The sequence below is a fragment of the Leopardus geoffroyi genome, chromosome A1 (assembly GCF_018350155.1).
Source record: "Leopardus geoffroyi isolate Oge1 chromosome A1, O.geoffroyi_Oge1_pat1.0, whole genome shotgun sequence".
Lineage (NCBI taxonomy): Eukaryota > Metazoa > Chordata > Mammalia > Carnivora > Felidae > Leopardus > Leopardus geoffroyi.
Window position 1 is genome coordinate 206,778,522 of NC_059326.1, and position 18,445 is coordinate 206,796,966.

At 39.7% G+C, this 18,445-nt stretch overlaps 1 protein-coding gene across 1 annotated transcript; it reads right to left on the minus strand.

The window, feature by feature from the left end:
• Positions 1-2,239: 2,239 nt before the first annotated feature.
• LOC123582472 (60S ribosomal protein L27a-like) lies at positions 2,240-14,983 on the minus strand. Its single transcript, XM_045448712.1, has 5 exons — positions 14,920-14,983; positions 8,736-8,813; positions 7,332-7,486; positions 4,236-4,309; positions 2,240-2,763 (listed from the first exon to the last, which is right to left on the minus strand). Exons 1-5 carry the CDS (start codon positions 14,981-14,983, stop codon positions 2,280-2,282), a joined length of 855 nt encoding a protein of 284 aa, XP_045304668.1. The 3' UTR covers positions 2,240-2,279.
• Positions 14,984-18,445: the final 3,462 nt, after the last annotated feature.

Consider the following 18,445-nt stretch of genomic DNA (forward strand, 5'->3'; position numbering starts at 1 on the left):
CTTGGGTACAAAGATCTGTGGGTGGAGAAGCAAAGGAGGGAGGGCCACCAACAACCTTGAGTGAGGCCACAAAGGCACATCTTTCAGACGGCACTGTTGCCATTGCCCCATGAAGTCTATAACATAATTTCAACAAAGCAAAGTAAATATAAATAGACCTCAAGGCAAATGAATATGTCACTAGAGGTAGTGTAGGGTAGGAAATATAAACTAGAATTTGGAATTCTGACAGCCCTAGGTTAGAATTTGTTTCATCACTTATGAGCTGCAGTTAGTCTGAGCAAGCTGTTGATACTCTCTGCTTCCCGTCACTATAAATCCCTCGAAGGCAGAGATTCTGTCTTTAAAACAGTGTTTTTTATGATTATAGATGTAATTGATGTCCATGGTAGAAATATGGAAGAACAAAGTAGAAAATGAAAGTCACTGTTTATGCAAGTCCTATAGCCCTGAACATTTTGTGACACATCTTTCCAGATTTTTTTTGTGGGTATATATTTAATCAAAATTGTTACTTAATGTCCATGTCCTTGTTCTTTTTAGCCCTTGTGCCTGGTATAAAGAGAAGTTTAATAAGCGTATATTAAATGACTAAATAGCCTTGAGCTTCTTAGTCTTCAGATCCATCCCAGAAAAAATGAGAATAAAAACAGCAACTATAGTGTTGGAGTTCTGAGGGTTGAATGAGATGCTGGATGTGTAGGGCTCATTCACTGGTATACAACAGACACTCTGTAATTCAAAACTGTTATTGCTATTATTTTGGTTCTCATTGAAAAGAGAGAGATACACTAAATAGTTTGGTTCGGAGGATTTGAAACCATTCATAATGACCTTTCCTTACAGTTTGGAGACAGATAGTAAATCTAGTATGAAGTGTTTATAATTCTAGAGCATGGGAATGTGCTATGAAGCCTAATCCAGAAATGGCATTGTATTGGCAAAACCTGTCACTGAAGTCAGGGGTATGAAAGAACAGAGTTGGTTGCAGAGTGTTCTGCTCTGAGCGTGGTGACTTTTATCTTAAGCTGTTTCTTGAATAAGATACAACTTGGCCTTAATACCAGCAGGTTCATGACTCAAACTCCGTGGTGTTAAGGATCTCAAAGCTTCTTTCTTTCTTGTAGGTTCCTTCATATAAACCTGTTGTGGACTTGGATTGAGTATAGGAAATGCCTTTAGTGGAGCCATAGGCAAGGATTCTCCAGGTTCCTTGAGCCTCACTCACTGGAGTGAGTCCTACTACTAGTAGGATTAGAGTTGTAGGTGGGCAGCTACCTTGCAGAATGCTGTAGAGGAAGAAGGATCTCAGAAATCAACCAACCCAGGGGCACCTAGGTGGCTCGGTCGGTTAAGGGTCTGACTCTTGATTTCAGCTCAGGTCATGACCTCATAGTTCGTGGGATTGAGCCCTGTGTCTGGCTCTGTGCAGACAGCACGGAGCCTGCTTAGGATTCTCTCTCTTCTTCTCTCTCTCTCTCTCAATCTGTCTCTCTCTCTGCCCCTTCCCCACTTGTGTGCGCATGCATGCTCTATCTCAAAATAAACTTAAAAAATTTTTTTAATTAAAAAAAAAAAAAAAAAAGAAATCAACCACCCTAGTAGCTGTTTTACACACAGTGAACTAAGGCCAGAAGAGATTATGTGAACTTCTCAAGGCCGCACAGCAAACTGGTGACACGACCAGGCTTAGAACCAAAAGGTTCCTGTGAAGCAGCAAAATGTAGAAGAAAGAACACAGGTTGGAGTCAGGCTGCTTTAGTTTGAATCCTGGTTCTGCCACTTAGAGGTATATTTAGAAGACACTAAATCTCTCTGAACTTCGTTTTCATCTGTAAATCCAGAATGAAATATCTAGTTGTGTTAGAGTCCTATGGCTGCCATAACAAATTATCATAAACTTGATGCCATAAAACCAAAGAAATGGATTGTCTCATGATTCTGGGAGCCAGAAGTCCAAACCAAGGTGTTTTGGGGGACCATGCTGTCTTTGAAGGCTCTAGGGAAAGATCCTTCCTTGCTTCCTCACAACTTCTGGCGGTTGCTGGCAGTCCTTGGGTTTCCCTGGCATACAGCAGCAACACTGTTGTCTCTGTCTGTATTGTCACATGTTTTTCCCGAAGTGTGTTGGTCTGTTTCTGTGTCTTCACGTGGCCTTTCCATAAGGACATTAGTCATTGGATTTGGGGTTCACTCTAATCCAGTATGGCCTGATTTTATTTATTTATTTATTTTTTTAAGCACTTGTCAGTATTTAATGAACCTCCCTTCATGTGGCTTCAAGCTACCAGGACACAGACTCCTCCCACACCCTTAATCTTCTCCTCAGCTCTTCTACTGAAGAATTTGGCCTTCGCCATGACAGGCTGTTTGGGGAGTTTTCCCTTTCCCAAAACTTTGTCGTAGCCCGATCGCACCACATCGCTGATAGGAGCAGCTCCCATCTTGTTTTTGGCAGCCTTTTCCTGTGACTGCTCACTGACCAAGGTCCGCAGTTTATTGAGGCTGACAGTTGGGCAGAAGCCCTGGTTCCTTTTTATGTGGTAATGCCTCACACCAGCTTTTCTGAAGTAACCTGGCTGGTATTTGTCAAAGTTGACCCTGTGGGGATGCATGCCACCGGCATGACCCCGGCCTCCTGGGTGCTTCCGGTGCTTGTGGACGCAACCGTGTCCGTGGCTCACGTGGCCCCGAAGTTTCCGGGTCTTCTTCAGTCTGGATGGCCTGTTGGCAGCCCGGAGGAGAGAGCCAGTATGGCCTGATCTTAAGTAATTACAACTGCAAAGACGCTATTTGCAAACAAGGTCACGTTCTGAACTTCTGGGTGGACAAGAAGTTTTGGAGGGATGCTATTTAACCCAGCACAGTAGGGTACAGCACTGTTGCCCGGATGAAATCATGTATTGTCTACGAAGTATGTAGCGTGGTTGCTGGTCCATGTTAGTTCACATGGTAGCTCGACAACTGTTGGTTCTCTGCCTTTCTTTCCAACCGCCAGCCCCGTGGCCACTTGGCCGTTGCAGAACTCCAGGCACTGAACTCATTCTGTTTCCACAGTCTGCGTCTCCCTCTTTCTGCAGTTATTCTGGTATGTTCCCAGCCTTCTTCACTGGCCGGTTGTAATTGTTTTGGATAACAGTTCTTTTATTGAGATTCTGCTCATTTGCAGCTTTCCTAGTTCTAGCTTTCAAGGAGCTTTACTGTAAATATAGTTGGATGAAAAACAACAAAGGGCTGCAGAGCACAGTTATCGGCAAAGGGACTGCTTTTTATTTAATTAGCAAAAACAAAGAAGTACATCCAGTTTTGACAAGGATACTGTGAAAAAGTAAACTAATAATACCTTTGTTGGGGCTCTTAAAACTGTTACACCTTTTCCAAAAATCAATAAAAATAATATACTTTTGCTTTATTAATCTCAGAACTGGGAATCGGTGCTAAGGTAATAATTCAAAATACAGAAAACACCACAAATATTCATCAAAACATGATTTATGCTAGCAAGACTTCAATTTTTTTTTAAGTTTATTTATTTTGAGATAGAGAGAGAGAGAGAGACAGGACAAGTAGGGGAGGGGCAGAGAGAGAGAGAGAGAGAGAGAGAGAGATTCCAAAGCAGGCTCTGCACTGTCAGCATGGAGCCCAATGTGGGTCTTGAACTCATGAGATCATGACCTGAGCTAAAACCCAGAGTTGGGTGCTTAACCAACTGAGCCACCCAGGTGCCCTGATAGTAAGACTTTAGAAACAATGTAAGTGCCCAACAATAAGGATAGTTTAGGTAAACTGTGGTTTGTCCATTTGAGAGAACATTATACAACTATTTAAATATAAATATGAAAAATATGACTTATTTTTTAAGTGAGAAAAGATAATTACAAATAGATTCATATGTGATTGTGATAAGTGTATGGGGTAATGTCAAAATGAGTAATTTTTTTCTATGTTATAAATTTTCTATAATTTGAAAATATTTTTGTATAATTTTAAGTAAGACAGCGATAATGTAAGGACATAACCCATACAGTTGGGTGACTTGGTAGATATCCCATTTCATCTTTTGGGTGCTAGAGGCTGTGATGCTTAGAGCACTGCTGTTGGCATTAGGTGGAAGCAAGTGTCATTTCTCAAACAGATTAGGACAAACCAGTGTTGTGGGAGCAGTTGCTAGTCAGGGGATTCCTACCTGCGTGACCAGTAAACTGGACTCATGAGTTATGGGGCCAGTGACTCACCCCTGACCATAGACAAGCAGCCCCATGAAGAGCTCAAGTAGACAGATGCTAATATCACTTGCCTCGAGAAAAATCTAAAAAGTCAAAACAAAGATGTGACAACAAAAAAAATTGCAAAGGTTTGTTGGTGTGATTTACATTTTATTTTTGCTTCTGGTGAATACATAATAATCCTCCCCTCCCCCAACAAGTGAGAAAAAAATGAAGAATATTATTGAGATACATAAGTTCGTAGGTTACTTTGGACTGTGAATACAAGTTTAATACAGATGATAAAGCTTTAATAATTTATCTTTTTGATACTGGTAAAGTCAAAGAATTCATAACTCCTTGGCTCAATTATATTTACTCATGTTATTAGTTATTTCTAGTCATTTATTTGGGAAATATTTATTGATTCTTATCACAGTCTTAGACTTGATTATATCTCATGTTAATTTTCTGAATTTCTGTTTATTAGTTTACTATTATGATAATTTTAAAGTACTTCAAAAATAAGGAAAACATACATCACTAAGTTTCAATTCCATTATATGTTCTCAAAGAAGTAGTTCTCAAATTTAATGGGTGCAGGAATCACCAGTGATGATAGTTAAAAATGCAGTTTTCTGGGCATTAACCTCAGAGACTAGAGAGGAGTCTGGACGTCTTTGAAAGGAGGAAAGCAGAGGGTGCTGCCTCAGGTGGGCTCCCACTCACGCTTTCCAAAAGTGAAAAGTTAGCCACATGAAACCACGTGCCCCCAAATATTTTCCTTTAATATTTGAGGTTGAACATTAATTATCACCGTAAAAAAAACCAACAATAAAGATGAAAAGTGTTAAAACTTGGCATTGTTTTCCAAAACATGAGTTTTCTTTTCCTTTTTTGGAGGTATGTAAGGAAAGCTCATCACCACGCTGTGAATGATGTCAACTCCTCTGTTCCTAGCACATTTTTGACACGTCACCCTTTTATTTCACAACAAACATGCTGAGGCAATGTTCCTTTTGTTTTAAGAGCTGACGCTTGTCAGTTAATTATATCATGTGCTGAAGGAAAATTAATAAGGAATGCATTCAACTACAACTTGCATTTTCAGTATTATTATCACAAATGAGTGCATTTCAGACACTCTAATATTAGAATCTAGATTCTCATAATGCAGTGTCTACTGTGAAAACCACGTGTAATTGTGTTCTTAACACTCATTCTTCCAGTGGTGTCTGAGCTATGAGGTAATAATGCTTTTCTCTGTTAATAAGTCACTTTCCAGTATGCAAGGTCTTTCTGTTTCCCTTCCTTGAGAAAGCAGATGGGTGATTTATTTTTAAAAAATCTTACAAGAGAATGGTATAGAAGCCAGTTAAGCCTCGCCTTTTTCCAGAGTTGTCTTTACCTGCAGAATTATCTAGCATAATAAAATGAGGGTAGCTTCTAAATTAAAGATTGCTAAGGCAATGTTTCTTAAACTTTGTATGCATAAGAACAATATACCATATATAATATTTTCATTAATATTCAGATTTATGGGCCTCCAGTCCAATTTATTAAATCTCAAATGAGGACTGAGAATTTACATTTTAAAATACATCCCCGTTTGTTAAACACTGATAGACTGCCTTATATACTTCGAGGAATTTCTCCCCTTGGGAATTTTGTAAAACAACTTAGGAGAGGTAATTATGAGTGACCTATGCTTTGAAACTTTTGGAGGAACTTATTTTAAACCTTAATTAAGGGGAGTTTAGCAGCTTAAAAGAAGCATTGAGAAGTTTTCCAAACATGGATTTTGTATTTGGATGGCTATTGGGAATAAGTACACCATTGTATTTCTTTTTGGAAAGCCATGGCCTTTGGCAAGGCCAGAAGTTATTAGGATTTCCAAAACCCTGACAGTGAGAGAACCAAAGGAGTAACAAAGTGTGACAGTGATGGATGGCCCTATGCCAGGCAGTGCTCTAAGCATCTTATATGTATTAATGAGTTAACCTGACAAGTATCCTACAAAGTAGATATTATTATTTTACTCATCTTGTAAATGGGAAACAGAGGTAGTGAGAAGTGAATTAGCTTGTCCCCTTCTATAGCTTGTGAGAAACAGATCCCAGGTTGTTCTGAACTTGAGCATTCGGAAGTGGGGTCTGGGCCTCCACTACTGCACTATGCCACTGATGAAGGGCTGGTTCTCTGGGAAACTCATTTACCTTTCAACCAAATAAGGGGCTTTTTATATTAAGATGAGTATCTACAAAGGCAAAGCAATGACCTACATGCCACTTAGAGCTTTTTGATCTACGCTTCCTAAGATTTCTAGAGAAGGCCAACATGAGAGAAAAATAAAAGTAATAGCAAAGGCATTTACTTCAGTATTTGCTTGAACATTTGCTCTCAGAAGTAATAACTATTATCTTTTCAATTATATGAGTAGAGTCTTAGAGTCTTCTCTTTAGAGTCTTAAGAGTCTACAGAAAATTTAAGGATCATTTGGCTCAACAATAAGTATTTCTTCGATGAATGAATGAAAAGTTGGGCCCATTTTGCACATCTACAAGGATGTTCTGCAGGCTGATCAGTGTAACAATTTGCATAAGCATCATTAGAATTATGAGTGGAACTTTAGAGGTCAGTTAAGTCTAGAGGGAATAGGCAGTGTAGATGTGGTCCCATGTCAACCTCCAGGAAGGGTACATTGGGAGGACTAGAACCCCATGTTCAAGTGGGATGAACTGTGTGCCTGGGCTTCAATCTGAGAATCTAGAATGAGTGCAGGATGGCTACCCAAGTAGGGTAGACTTGCTTTGTACTAATGGTTTCTGTATTAATTTTCTATTGCTGCTGTAGTAAGTTACCACATACTTAGTGGCTTGAAACAACACAGTCTATAATCTTACAACTCTGTGCATTGGAAGTCTGATGCAGACCTCACTGACCTAAAATCAAAGTGTCAGCAATGCTGTGTTCCTTTGTGGAGGTTCTAGGGGAGAATCTTCTTCTTTGTTTTTTCCAGGTTTCCAGGTCCATGTACCTTGGCTTGCAACTCTCTCCATTTTCAAAGCCAGTAATGGCAGGTTGAGTTGTTTTCACATTATATCACTCTGATTTCCTCTTCTATACCTCTCTTCCACTTTTAGGAACCTTTCTGATTATGTTGGGCCCACTCAGATAATGGAGGGTGATTTTCCTTTTTAAAGGTGAGCTCATTAGCAACTTTAATTCCACCTGTAACCTTAAATTCCTCTTTGCCATGTAACCCAACATATTCACAGGATCTAGGGAGTAGGGTGTGAACATGAGCATGGATGTTCTGAGGAGATCTTTATTCTGCCTACCACAGCTTCCTAAAGAGTAAGGCAATTAGAGGGAAGGAACATGTTCTAGGATGTAGGGCTCAGTCATCCAAGACTGGATGTCTGACTAAAATGGAAAGCTGCCTGCTCCTGTTCTTGGCAGTTGCAGATTCTGGCAGATGCTGGTAGAGAAACTGTGAGCTGGTTGGCAGAATGAAGATGGAGAGACCATATCATATCTGGAAGGTCTGAAAGAGTCTTATTGGCTGAGAACTCCTCACCTTCTGTGCGCTGACTTCATTGAGTTTGTCCTAATGTTTTTAGAGAAAGAAGGTACTAAGGATTTTTCTCTTAGTAGGAGGACAAGCCAAGTCCTTTACCAGCTCAAGCATAGAAGGGCAGGTAGGAAGGAATACGTGTAGAGTTGGAATCCTAGGTAAAAGAGGTAGAAACATGAGCCAAATATACCTACCTTTCCTCTGTCCCTCCTTCCCCTCACTCTCTCTTTACTTTCTTCCTTCTTTCTTTCTAGTTTTCAAATTTGTGCTGTCAGTGTGTTTGGGGAAGGTATTATGAACATAAACACCGCTATTACCTAAACAGGTTATGTGTCCACAGGGTCAAAATCAGGCTCATTGTAACAAAACAGGACTAATAATAAAAGCAAAATTTCATCCTTTTTTTTTTTTTTTTTTTTTTTTTTTTTTTGAGAGAGTGAGCGGGAGAGGGGCAGAGGCAGAGGGAGAGAGAGAGAATCTTAAGCAGGCTCTACACCCAGCACTGAGCCCACTGTGGGGTTCAAACTTATGACCACGAGATCATGACCTGAGCCAAAATCAGTAGTTGGATGCTTAACTGACTGAGTCACCCAGGTGCCCCTCATCCGCATTTTTAAACTTTTATTTTATCTTACCAATAAGAGCTAAAGCATTAAGTGAAAAATAGCATGGTTTGCAGAGTGAGGGAGATATTACAGAATCTAGTTTAAAAAAAATGATACAGTTGAGTGTTGGAGACCTTTGTTTTTGTAAGTTAAGCTAAGTGGAAGTGGTAGATTTGGACCCAAGAGAGGAATCATGTGACCTCCTAAATGAGAAGAAACCCACAAGTCATTAGTCATCTAGTTGATATTATTTTAATCACACGAAATGCTGCCTGTACATCATTACAGGACTTTCCATTTGTTCTCCAAAGCAGACTAGACCTCTCTTAGGTTGGTTTATGTGCTTACCTAATTCCTGTTGTTTGGGTGACTGCATGGACAGGATGATTGAAACAGTTAGGGACTTGCCTGACACAAAGCCATAAGCTATTGGAAAAAGCGTTTTGAACAGAGGCATCATGGGCCCCATGAGGGGAAGAGGAAGCCACAAAGAGCATCAGAACATGAAAATATAGGTCACATCTGCCATCCTGGGCATAGAGTGCATACCTTTTTTGCCACCAAGAACATGGGCAGGAGGCAGGAAGGATATGCATTAGAAGATACATTATTGTTGACTACAAAGGGTAGAAATTTTTGTGTCTTTGACTTCTTTTTTTCTTCCAATAGAGGTAGTTCTCTTGTCTCTCTATGGGGACTGGGTGGAGGGGTGCTGGTGGCAGGGAGGCTGACAACAGACTTCCTCTGGAGAACCACTGCTTAGATTTTTCAATAGTTTTTTTTTTTTAATTTTTGAGAGAGAGAGTGCATGTGTGCATGCACGAGCTGGGGAGGGGCAGAGAGAGATGGAGAGAGAAAGAATCCCAAGCAGGCTCCACATTGTCATTGCAGAGCCCGATGCAGGGCTTGAACTCATGAACCGTAAGATCATGACCTGAGTCGAAATCAAGAGTCAAGTGTTTGACTGACTGAGCCACCCCAGCGCCCCTCAATAGTTTTGAAGTCTCTGTATAAAAACAAAACAAAAACAAAACTTTAGTATGCAAAGCATGGAACCTTTAGCAACTCTCTTGCCAAAATGAGCTTATTTGAGCATAAAGTGGAATATGGCACAATTGGAGGAAAAGCGAGCAGCCACCTGATGAAAATAAACAAATAGCCATTCAACAGCAAGAATGTCTTCTTAAATTCACTTCTTTGTTTATCTCTGTGCTTCCAACTTGCCAGGCTCCAGGTGTCTTAAGTATGTTCCAAGAGGAGCTTTACCTAAGGACACTCAGTGTTTACAAAGCAGGGAGATTTTTCTTGAATATTGGCACTCTGTCTTTCCCCCCAGAGTCCCACTTCTGCTATTTGAGTGCTTTTTGCTTAACAGTCATGCAACCTCAGGCTTCCTTGGCTCATGTGCCTTCCAACTCCAACTCTACATTTCCTTCCCTCCTAGGCTGACTTGCCCTTTCTCTGAGTCTTTGATGCTCCCCCTTAGCTCCTCTCTGGTAAATCATCTAAGCTTTGCAGACTTGTAGAGAAGAAATCCAAAATAGACATGCAAAATAGACTCCGATGGGTCACAGGATGGTGATGGCTGTAAGGAGGGAGCTCTGCTGGGCTGCTTTCCATCTTCATGTCTTCCCAGGACCTCTCCACTGAGGAGTTAGACTTCTAACATGGCAGCTCAGCACTTCTAGAGACTGAAGTGAAAACTGCCAGTTCTCTTAGAGTCAGGGCCTGGTGCTCACAGAGTGACATTCCTGCCACATTCTATTCATCAAGCAATTGCCAGCCAGCCCAGATTGAAGGGGAAGGGAAAGAGACCCCATCTCTTGAAGGAAAGAGTATCAAAGAATTTCTGGCCCTTCTTAATCTGCCATAGGCTGCTTCTAGTTTGGTTTTTAACTTTATTAATTCCAGTTGAGTACAACCAGTCCTAGTTGTACCCCTAGTCCTCCTAACACATGATCTTTTTTCAGCTGTCTTTTAAGCTCTTATCTACAAGCTCTAAAACTGTCAGTTGTCTAGGCAAGGAGAAGACCATCTCACCAGCCCAGGTGATGCAGAGCTATGAGGGATTGGTTGATGTACACTGAATATTCTTAGGAAAGTGATTCAGTCCCAAAATAGTTCACCCACCTCCTAAAATACTTACGATAAGAGCTAGAATGTCTGCAGGCTCAGTATGGACTCCAGCTGCTTAGGAGTGAAGTCCTAAGCTGTACTCCTATATACTTAATGATATCTTACATAATATAGTTTAGAAGATATGCTAGTTTCTTCCTTCCTCCCTCCCACCCTCCCTTCTCTCTTCTTTCTTTCTTTCTCTCTTCTTTCTTTCTCTTTCTTTCTTTCTTTCTTTCTTTCTTTCTTTCTTTCTTCTTTCTTTCTTTCATTCTTTTGTTCTTCGTTCTTTCATTCTTTTCCCTCTCTCCCTCCCTCCATTCCTTTCTTCCTCCCCCTCCCCACCCCTCAATTCACTGGAAAGAAAAAATCAGTGCTGCCTCTCACTGATAGAAATCAGTAGCAAGCCAAGATAATGTCAATTCAGAGCCTGGTTTTTCTCCTCTCTGCCATCTTCCATCTGTGCACCGTATTGCTAGGGTGCTGCTCCTTTTTGCTCTAAAGAAATAAGGTCTGGTTCTCTAAAGATGACTTTGTTTAGGCTAATTCTCTGACTCAAAGATGAGAAATCAGAGGGATGTAACCATTCAAAATGATGTCTTCTGTATATGACTGTATATGGGGGTGAACAATGTCAGTAAGTTGCTTGGCTTGCACTATAGAGTTTTTGAGAGAAAATCCTGTTGCTTATAACATGCAAAAATGCATATGATAAACATGCAAGATATAAATATTTACATACATCAAAATTTTATGGAGATGGAAGGCATTTCAAACAGTTCTATTTCTCTATAAGAGCAATCCATCTGCTGTATGTTTTTGACCTGTGAGATCAGCAAGGTTATAGCCTTTTGTGGGTTCACTTGCTGAAGGAGAATTCCCTCTGCCCTGGGTCTGGGGTGCTACCTGTTCATTCTTTTTCTGGAAGCTCTAGTCAACCCCCCCACCCCTGTGCCCACCCCCAGAGCAGTTGCTTTCTCTATGTGCCATGTGAGATATTTGTTTTCCCCTTTGGTAGCTGATGGCTGGGAGTCTCTTTGCGCATTTCCTCTGGTGGTAGGACTCTTAGCAAACCGAGTGCTGTGGTTTGCACCGAGAACCTGAGCATGTTGCCGCTGTGCACGACAGGCACTAGCAACTTCCTTCTTGCTTAAAAAGTCACATAAGGTTGTGGGGCTTGATAGTACATTTTCTGTGGGCAATGACAAACCCTTGAAGTTTTCACACAGAGAACAGAAAGGGCTTCTCTTGGTGATAAAACTAGAATCATATACATCTTTTCCTTTTCTCTGTGGCACAGATCTGGAAGACAGGGAACGCTTCATGACAAGCCATAACTCGAAATTAAGGAAACTGGTCTGTGGTTCTGGTCTTTGTCATTGTTGGTGTTGTGTGTGTGTGTGTGTGTGTGTGTGTGTGTGTATTTTGAGAGTCTTGAACATTCGTTTGAGGCTGTACTTTTTGTGGCTTGTCTGGGCTCAGAGTAATTCATGTCCTAGTGACGAGTCCTTCCATTGGCTGAAAGTGAAGCCTGTTCCATTATTATCAGATATTATAGACATAGTGCAAACCTTAGAAAAATACTTTGTAGTATAATGGAAATTTAAATATCTGTGAAGTTATAGGCATGAAAATTATCTGTGGTAAGACCTTGCCAGGAGGGTCGTTCTGGTGTTTGTTGTGAAGCAGTTTTCTATGAAACACTTTCTTTCCCTTGTTTCCCTAGGGCAGAATTGATAATTGTAGGTTACCTTCTTGACATTTCTTTTTTATAGTCCTTAAGCTCCTTTTCCCTCAAAAGTATTAGAGTTCCTGCCACCGGTGTGTTCTCCTCACTAACTCACTATCACTATCCTTCAGTGTAGAGACTCTGGAAATCCCCTCTGACATCCTTTCTTGCCAATTTCGTCTCTGGTTGCCCGCCCACAGTATTTTTTCCCCTAATCTGGTCAGTCATCTGTGACTTATTTTAGCACATGTAGCCATTTCAGAGTTTGACATAGTAGCGTGCTGCACAGATTTGAAGAGAAGCTTTCCAGTGGCACACTGACCATAAGTTGCCTCAAAGAATAATAGTTAAAGCTCTTTGGATGTGGGAAGAAGGCTCTGGAGAGCAAGAATTTCTCCCCTGGGGTGTATGTGGTTTTGGGGCTAATCAGAAGCATGTTTGCATCATAAGGAGTTCTTTGCAAACTTCTGGTTCTTCAAGGTTCATTGACAAGGTGGTTTTAAGAGCTCAGTCCTCAAAGACATCTATAAAACTTTTGAGTTATATATATAGCCTCACCCTCTCTACTGTTCGAAAACATTTTTGGAATTTTAGTATGCATATATTCATTCTAATATTAATAGGAAAATATATTTGATCCTTGGTTCTTATTTTGAAGTTAAGAGGAAGAAAAAAACCAATGAATATTTTTTGAGCACATGCTAATGACAGGCCAGACACAGGTATTTTATTCAGCACATACTGGTGTCAATGAAAGCAGAAACCAGATAGTCACTGAGATTGTCAAAACCCAGTGGAGGAGACTGGCTGAGCAAGCAATTAACTGCAAGCTTGGGTCAAGGAATGGAAGAGACCTAACAGTTGAAGGCTGGTTGCTGGCAACATCCCTTGTGCCCCGAATCCAAATTAGTGTTTTTCTCCTGTTTCTATTCATCACTTTATATCTTGGTGCTTCTTTATCTCTCTCCTGAGCCAGATTTCCTTTGTCCATGACTATCCCACTCCCCAACCCTTCCCACCTTTTTTTCAGGATCCTGATGTCTGTATCTGTCTTTCTTCAGGTAGCCTGATTATAGTCTTGATTGTTCTTTTTTATTTTTGGAATTTGCACTTGTGAGGTCTCAACATTGGATTAGATTGAGTGTTCAGAGGGAAGTATTGCCCTTGATTCTCTTTGGTTTCTTGTGGTCTCTACTCACCATCCCAAACCACCACCTCTGTATTAAATTTGGGTTGTAGTCATTCAAGAGCTGTGCTGTCCACTGGCCATGAATGTAAGCTTGATTTTAAATTTAAAGAAATGTTGAAAATAAACATTTTTTTTTTTTTTTGCAAATTACATCAAACACTTAAAACATTTGGGAATGTTAAAATTAACTCTTAATTCAAAATAATTCCATTTATAGAACACATCCTGGTGTTGGCCAATATAAGTGTACTTAAATCTGATATTTTATATATGCCTGACCATGGATCCTTCCTAAAATTCAGTGACCATAAGGATTCAACTTTATAAGGTTAAGCAAGTCTTCCAAGTAATATCCCAGATAACTTTTTCAAATATAAAATATTTAAACCAACAAGGAAATTATAAAAACATATATAAGTTATACTTTAGGGCTTAATTAAAGGGCTATCTGAATACAGATACCAGACAGCTTTGCTGTCTGCTGATAAGACCTAAAATGAAAAATCTCACAAGGGTATTTGCATTCTAATCAGTGACTTCTGAACACCCAAAGCACAAGGTTCAAAGGTTGACCTTTGTTAGTGAACTGTTCTGTCACATTTTAGTTTTGCATTTCCTTGAATCACAGCAGGTAACCTGGGCTTGGTCTTGACTCAGCTGTTCAGAAAGGTTAACATAAAACAGTATTTTTTTTTTTTTTTTTTGCTTATGGAAATGCCTGTCCCAGATCTGATCAGTAGCCACATGGTATAATTCATAATAAAATGCACGAGATAATTTATTATAAAATACAGGGTTTAACTTATAATAAACCTGATCCAAGAATATAAACATAGTTTAGCCAACTTATGTTCAGCCTACTGGGCTCTTTTTTGGGTCTAAGGTCAGTGACAGCTTTTTGGCTTTTAGAACTTGGTGTCTGGTTCTGGGGAAGGACAATGTGATTTTGGTGCAGGACAACTGGCTGGAATAGTTTCTTTTCTTTTTGAAGTACAGGTATGAAGATAAGATTAAATACATTTCCTTGCCATTGTGCCATACTTAGCTTTCAAGTTTCATATTATATATATATAATAAAAATTATGCTTTCTGCTCTACTAGCTTCTGAAAAAAAATCTGAAGCTGAATACAGGAGTATTATCTATGCAAAGTCTCATATTGACCCCGATGTCCTGAGATCTTCCTTGTAGAGAAAGGCAGATTATGCCTTAGACCATTTCTTTTTCTAACACCACTTTACATAAGGAATACTGGAAAGTTTAGCACTTTATTTTTCCATGGAATTTTGCCAGGAATTTTGCCAACCCCCATCCACTCTATCCAAGTAGGGAAATTAGATTTCCTCACTTTATACTGCCTCGTTAACTATATGTGTATGTACACGTTTACAGTCTCACAAATGTGAACTTTTCTATTTTTTCTTTTTCTCTAACATCACACACAGAACCATGAAGATCAAGAGTGTCTGTGACAGTTCCTGGCCTTTTGGTTCTTCTTACCTCTTTGCTGCAAACGGATAGAATCGGTATCAGTGTTAGTGTCCATATCTTTCTGTGGTGTCATGTTTTATAGTTTGGCATAGTTTTTTACGTTTATTAATTTTTGGTGGCTATTTTCAGAATGATAGTTGTTTTTATTAAAAAAGATTTTTTTTACATTTATCTTATTTTTGAGAGGCACAGAGAGACAGAGCACAAATGGGGGAGGGGCAGAGAGCGAAGGAGACAGAATCCGAAGCAGGCTCCAGGCTCTGAGGTGTCAGCACAGAGCCCGACACGGGGCTCAAGCTCACAAACCGAGATCATGACCTGAGCCGAAGTTGGAGGCTTAACCGACTGAGCCACCCAGGCACCCCTCAGAATGGTAATTTTGAGCTTGAAAGGCCCGAATGTCTAGCCTTTTGATGACAGACAGTTTGAGGACTAGAGGCATGCTGAATAAATTGACTCCAGTGTCCTGCTAGCAGTGTTCTGTCCAAAAGCCACCACTCCTGAGCCCTTGTGAAACAGTGGGCTCTTATCATTAACCTTTCCTTAGGGCAATAGAAGACTTGGATTACAATTCCAAGCTAAAATTTTTACTTTGGGAATTTTGTGTACACTCAGATATGCAAATTTTTGTTCACTTTGTACCAGTCTACCAAGTGGCAACTCAAAACCTTTTGCTTTGGATAAAACCCAGTTTGGAGCATTTAAGGTACCTTGTCTATTTAGTAATACTACTCTTCTCCTCCTTTGCCTACAATATTCCCAATTCCATGTGGCAATTCACACCTGTTTTAGTGTAGTAGAAATGTAAAACCATGGCTTAGCTTTAAAGACCTGATGGTCAAAACAAACAAATAAACACATCAACAACAACAAAAAAACCCTCTGTCTTTTGTTTAGCTAAAGTTTCTCCTTTTTATACATTTTACCCCTTAAGTCCTATTTCTTAACCCTGTCTTCGCCTTAGAGATCTCCACATATACCTTAAAGGAGAAATTTGGGCAGAATACCAAACTCCTAACACGTTGCCAAAGCAGTGGCAAGATAAAAATGTGAGTTGACTTTCTCTGGCCCTGTTGTTCATTGACACATAGAAGTGTCATTCTGTGTCTAGTAATCCTTTGGCCCTCAACTCTGCAACAGAAGTTGCCTTTGTATTTCATCAGTTTTCCAAATGTTGTAGAATTTGACTTGACCCTTGCCCTCTTTGGGGAAATAAATTCAATACAGCATTTCACATCAGGAGTCTACTAAAATTGTGAGCTCTCTAAATGCAAATTCTTCTCTTTAGTTCTATGTGATTGCTTTAACAAACACAAAAACAATTCACAACAAAATACAAGAAATAACTTCCCTGCCTTATTTCAGGTGGACACACTTGTTGAAATCTGCTTTGTTCTCTATAGGCAGTCCTATATTTGGGAGCCGATATCTCTTACTGATTTTTCACTACTAAATATAATTTGATTCTCAAGATTAAAAAATTAAAACTAAATGTGTATATGTACATATATATTATGTATAATATATATATATTTTATGCATATAATTACATATGGAATTGTTATCATTAGCATCTTCTTTAATATTTGTGAAACATCTACCATATGCATAGTGTCAGACATTTAGGCGTGGTGGGGAATGCACAGAATTGTCCAAATTTGTAGTGTGCCCTCAAGGGCCTTGACTTTGAGTTAGGCAGACAGATACATTATTTAAGAAGATGTGAATAACTATCTAGATAGGATGCTGTGAGTACCAGAGTACAGCCTCTGGAAGAGGCTGTAAGTGTTACTGGAATTCATGCCATGCCTGTGGAGGTCAGTGCTCTGAAGGTTTTACAAAGAAGCTAGTCCTACCATGTCTGAAATGGAATGGTTGAAGGGTTGGGCACAGAGATCTGAGTCACGTGGATGAATGGGAAGACAGCTGTCTGAGGTATTCTTTTCTTTCCAGAGAAATAATAAGAAGGATGACATTGATGAAAGACAAGCAGCATAGGAAGAGGTCTTCTAGTCTCGATCACAAGTTGTGTGACTTCAAGTAGGTCACTTACTGTCTTGTTAGCTCATTTGCCATATTTGTAAAATGAAGGCTGGTTCACTCTTTGAAGGACAAGTTTTTGAGACAGAAGGTTAGCCAGAAAAGTCTAAGCAATTTGTTTTTGAAATAGGAACTATACAGATTACTTTCTGCTCAGTAATAAAATCATCAAAGGATCATCATTCTAAGGTACTGTCAGTTTATAATCATGATCAGAGGATGGCTTTGGTAAAGGGCCATCACATATGTGCTGAGAAACACAGTGAAATGGAATGCATAAAACTAGGTAAGATTAATAGCAGTAGGTCTTAAGTGGTTGCAGAAATGTTTGAGAGTTTAATCAATGAAGTGACAGGATCTAAAGTTTAAATTTATAATTTAGTTATATTCTGAATGTGCAAAGCTCATGTTCTTATTATGATACAGTGAGTTCCCCAAACTGTAGGTTTTAAGCTAAACAATGTCATGGGTTTTAAGTTACACAAGAGATTTGAGTGTTACATTTCAATCATTACTTCTCATTAAACATCCCCAATTTCCCCACGAGTGAGCTAGAATCCAATTCAAAATAGGCTGCAGTGAGTGAGACTTGAAAAAATAGAAATGTACAGCAGTGGTCACAGGAGAAGTGAAATAGAGGCAGTGCACTCCCACAACAGTTCATAGGCTTATGAAGAGTGAGGAGTGATCTGAAAATATACCAGAGAGGAAATGGGTATGTGAAGAGAGTCTTGGAGGAGAGACAGATAGGAATCATGACCATAATTCAATTCAGTGGGAACCTAAAAAGTGTGACACACAAAACTCAAGGATCTCAATTCTGCTTTAAAGGTTGAGGGAAGTAGAACAAGGATCATGGCACTGGGAACACCATGACCAAATGATGACTTCTCACCTTCAGTTCACATGAAAGGGTTTACTTTGCTCCCCCTGCTACTCCCACCACAAAATATGCACATATTTCTAGGTAAACTGAGTGAAAGTTTTTAATTGTGTTTTATTATGGAGGTCAAGAAAATAACCTACCCTAAAACTGTCTTCAAATGTTCAGAAAAGGATGCAAATATTAAGTTAGGTCTAAATTCTCTGTTAACTAGAGGATCCAAATGAAAGTAACATTGAAATCATCCTTTTGCTTACGAGATTGAAGAAAAATAATCATGTGTCAGATGGTGTCTGTGCCCTACCCATATCCCTTTGGCTGACCCCAGAGATTGCCTGCAGACACTTCTTAGACATGCCAGTATTTCCTTGTGTCTTTGTTGGAGAGCATTCTCTGGATATAGCAGCATGCACAGGACAGATGGATAGTAAATGAAAGATAATGCTTTGAAGTGACCCTCCCTCAACCATTGAGGGTTAAACCATTGAGGGAGAAATACTCCCTTGCTTTTCTTTGAGATAATTTTTTCTTTTTTTCTTTTAAAGAGAGAGCGCGTGAGAGCGAGAGTAAGTGAGCAAGCAGGGGGAGGGGACAGAGGGAGAGAGAGAAAAT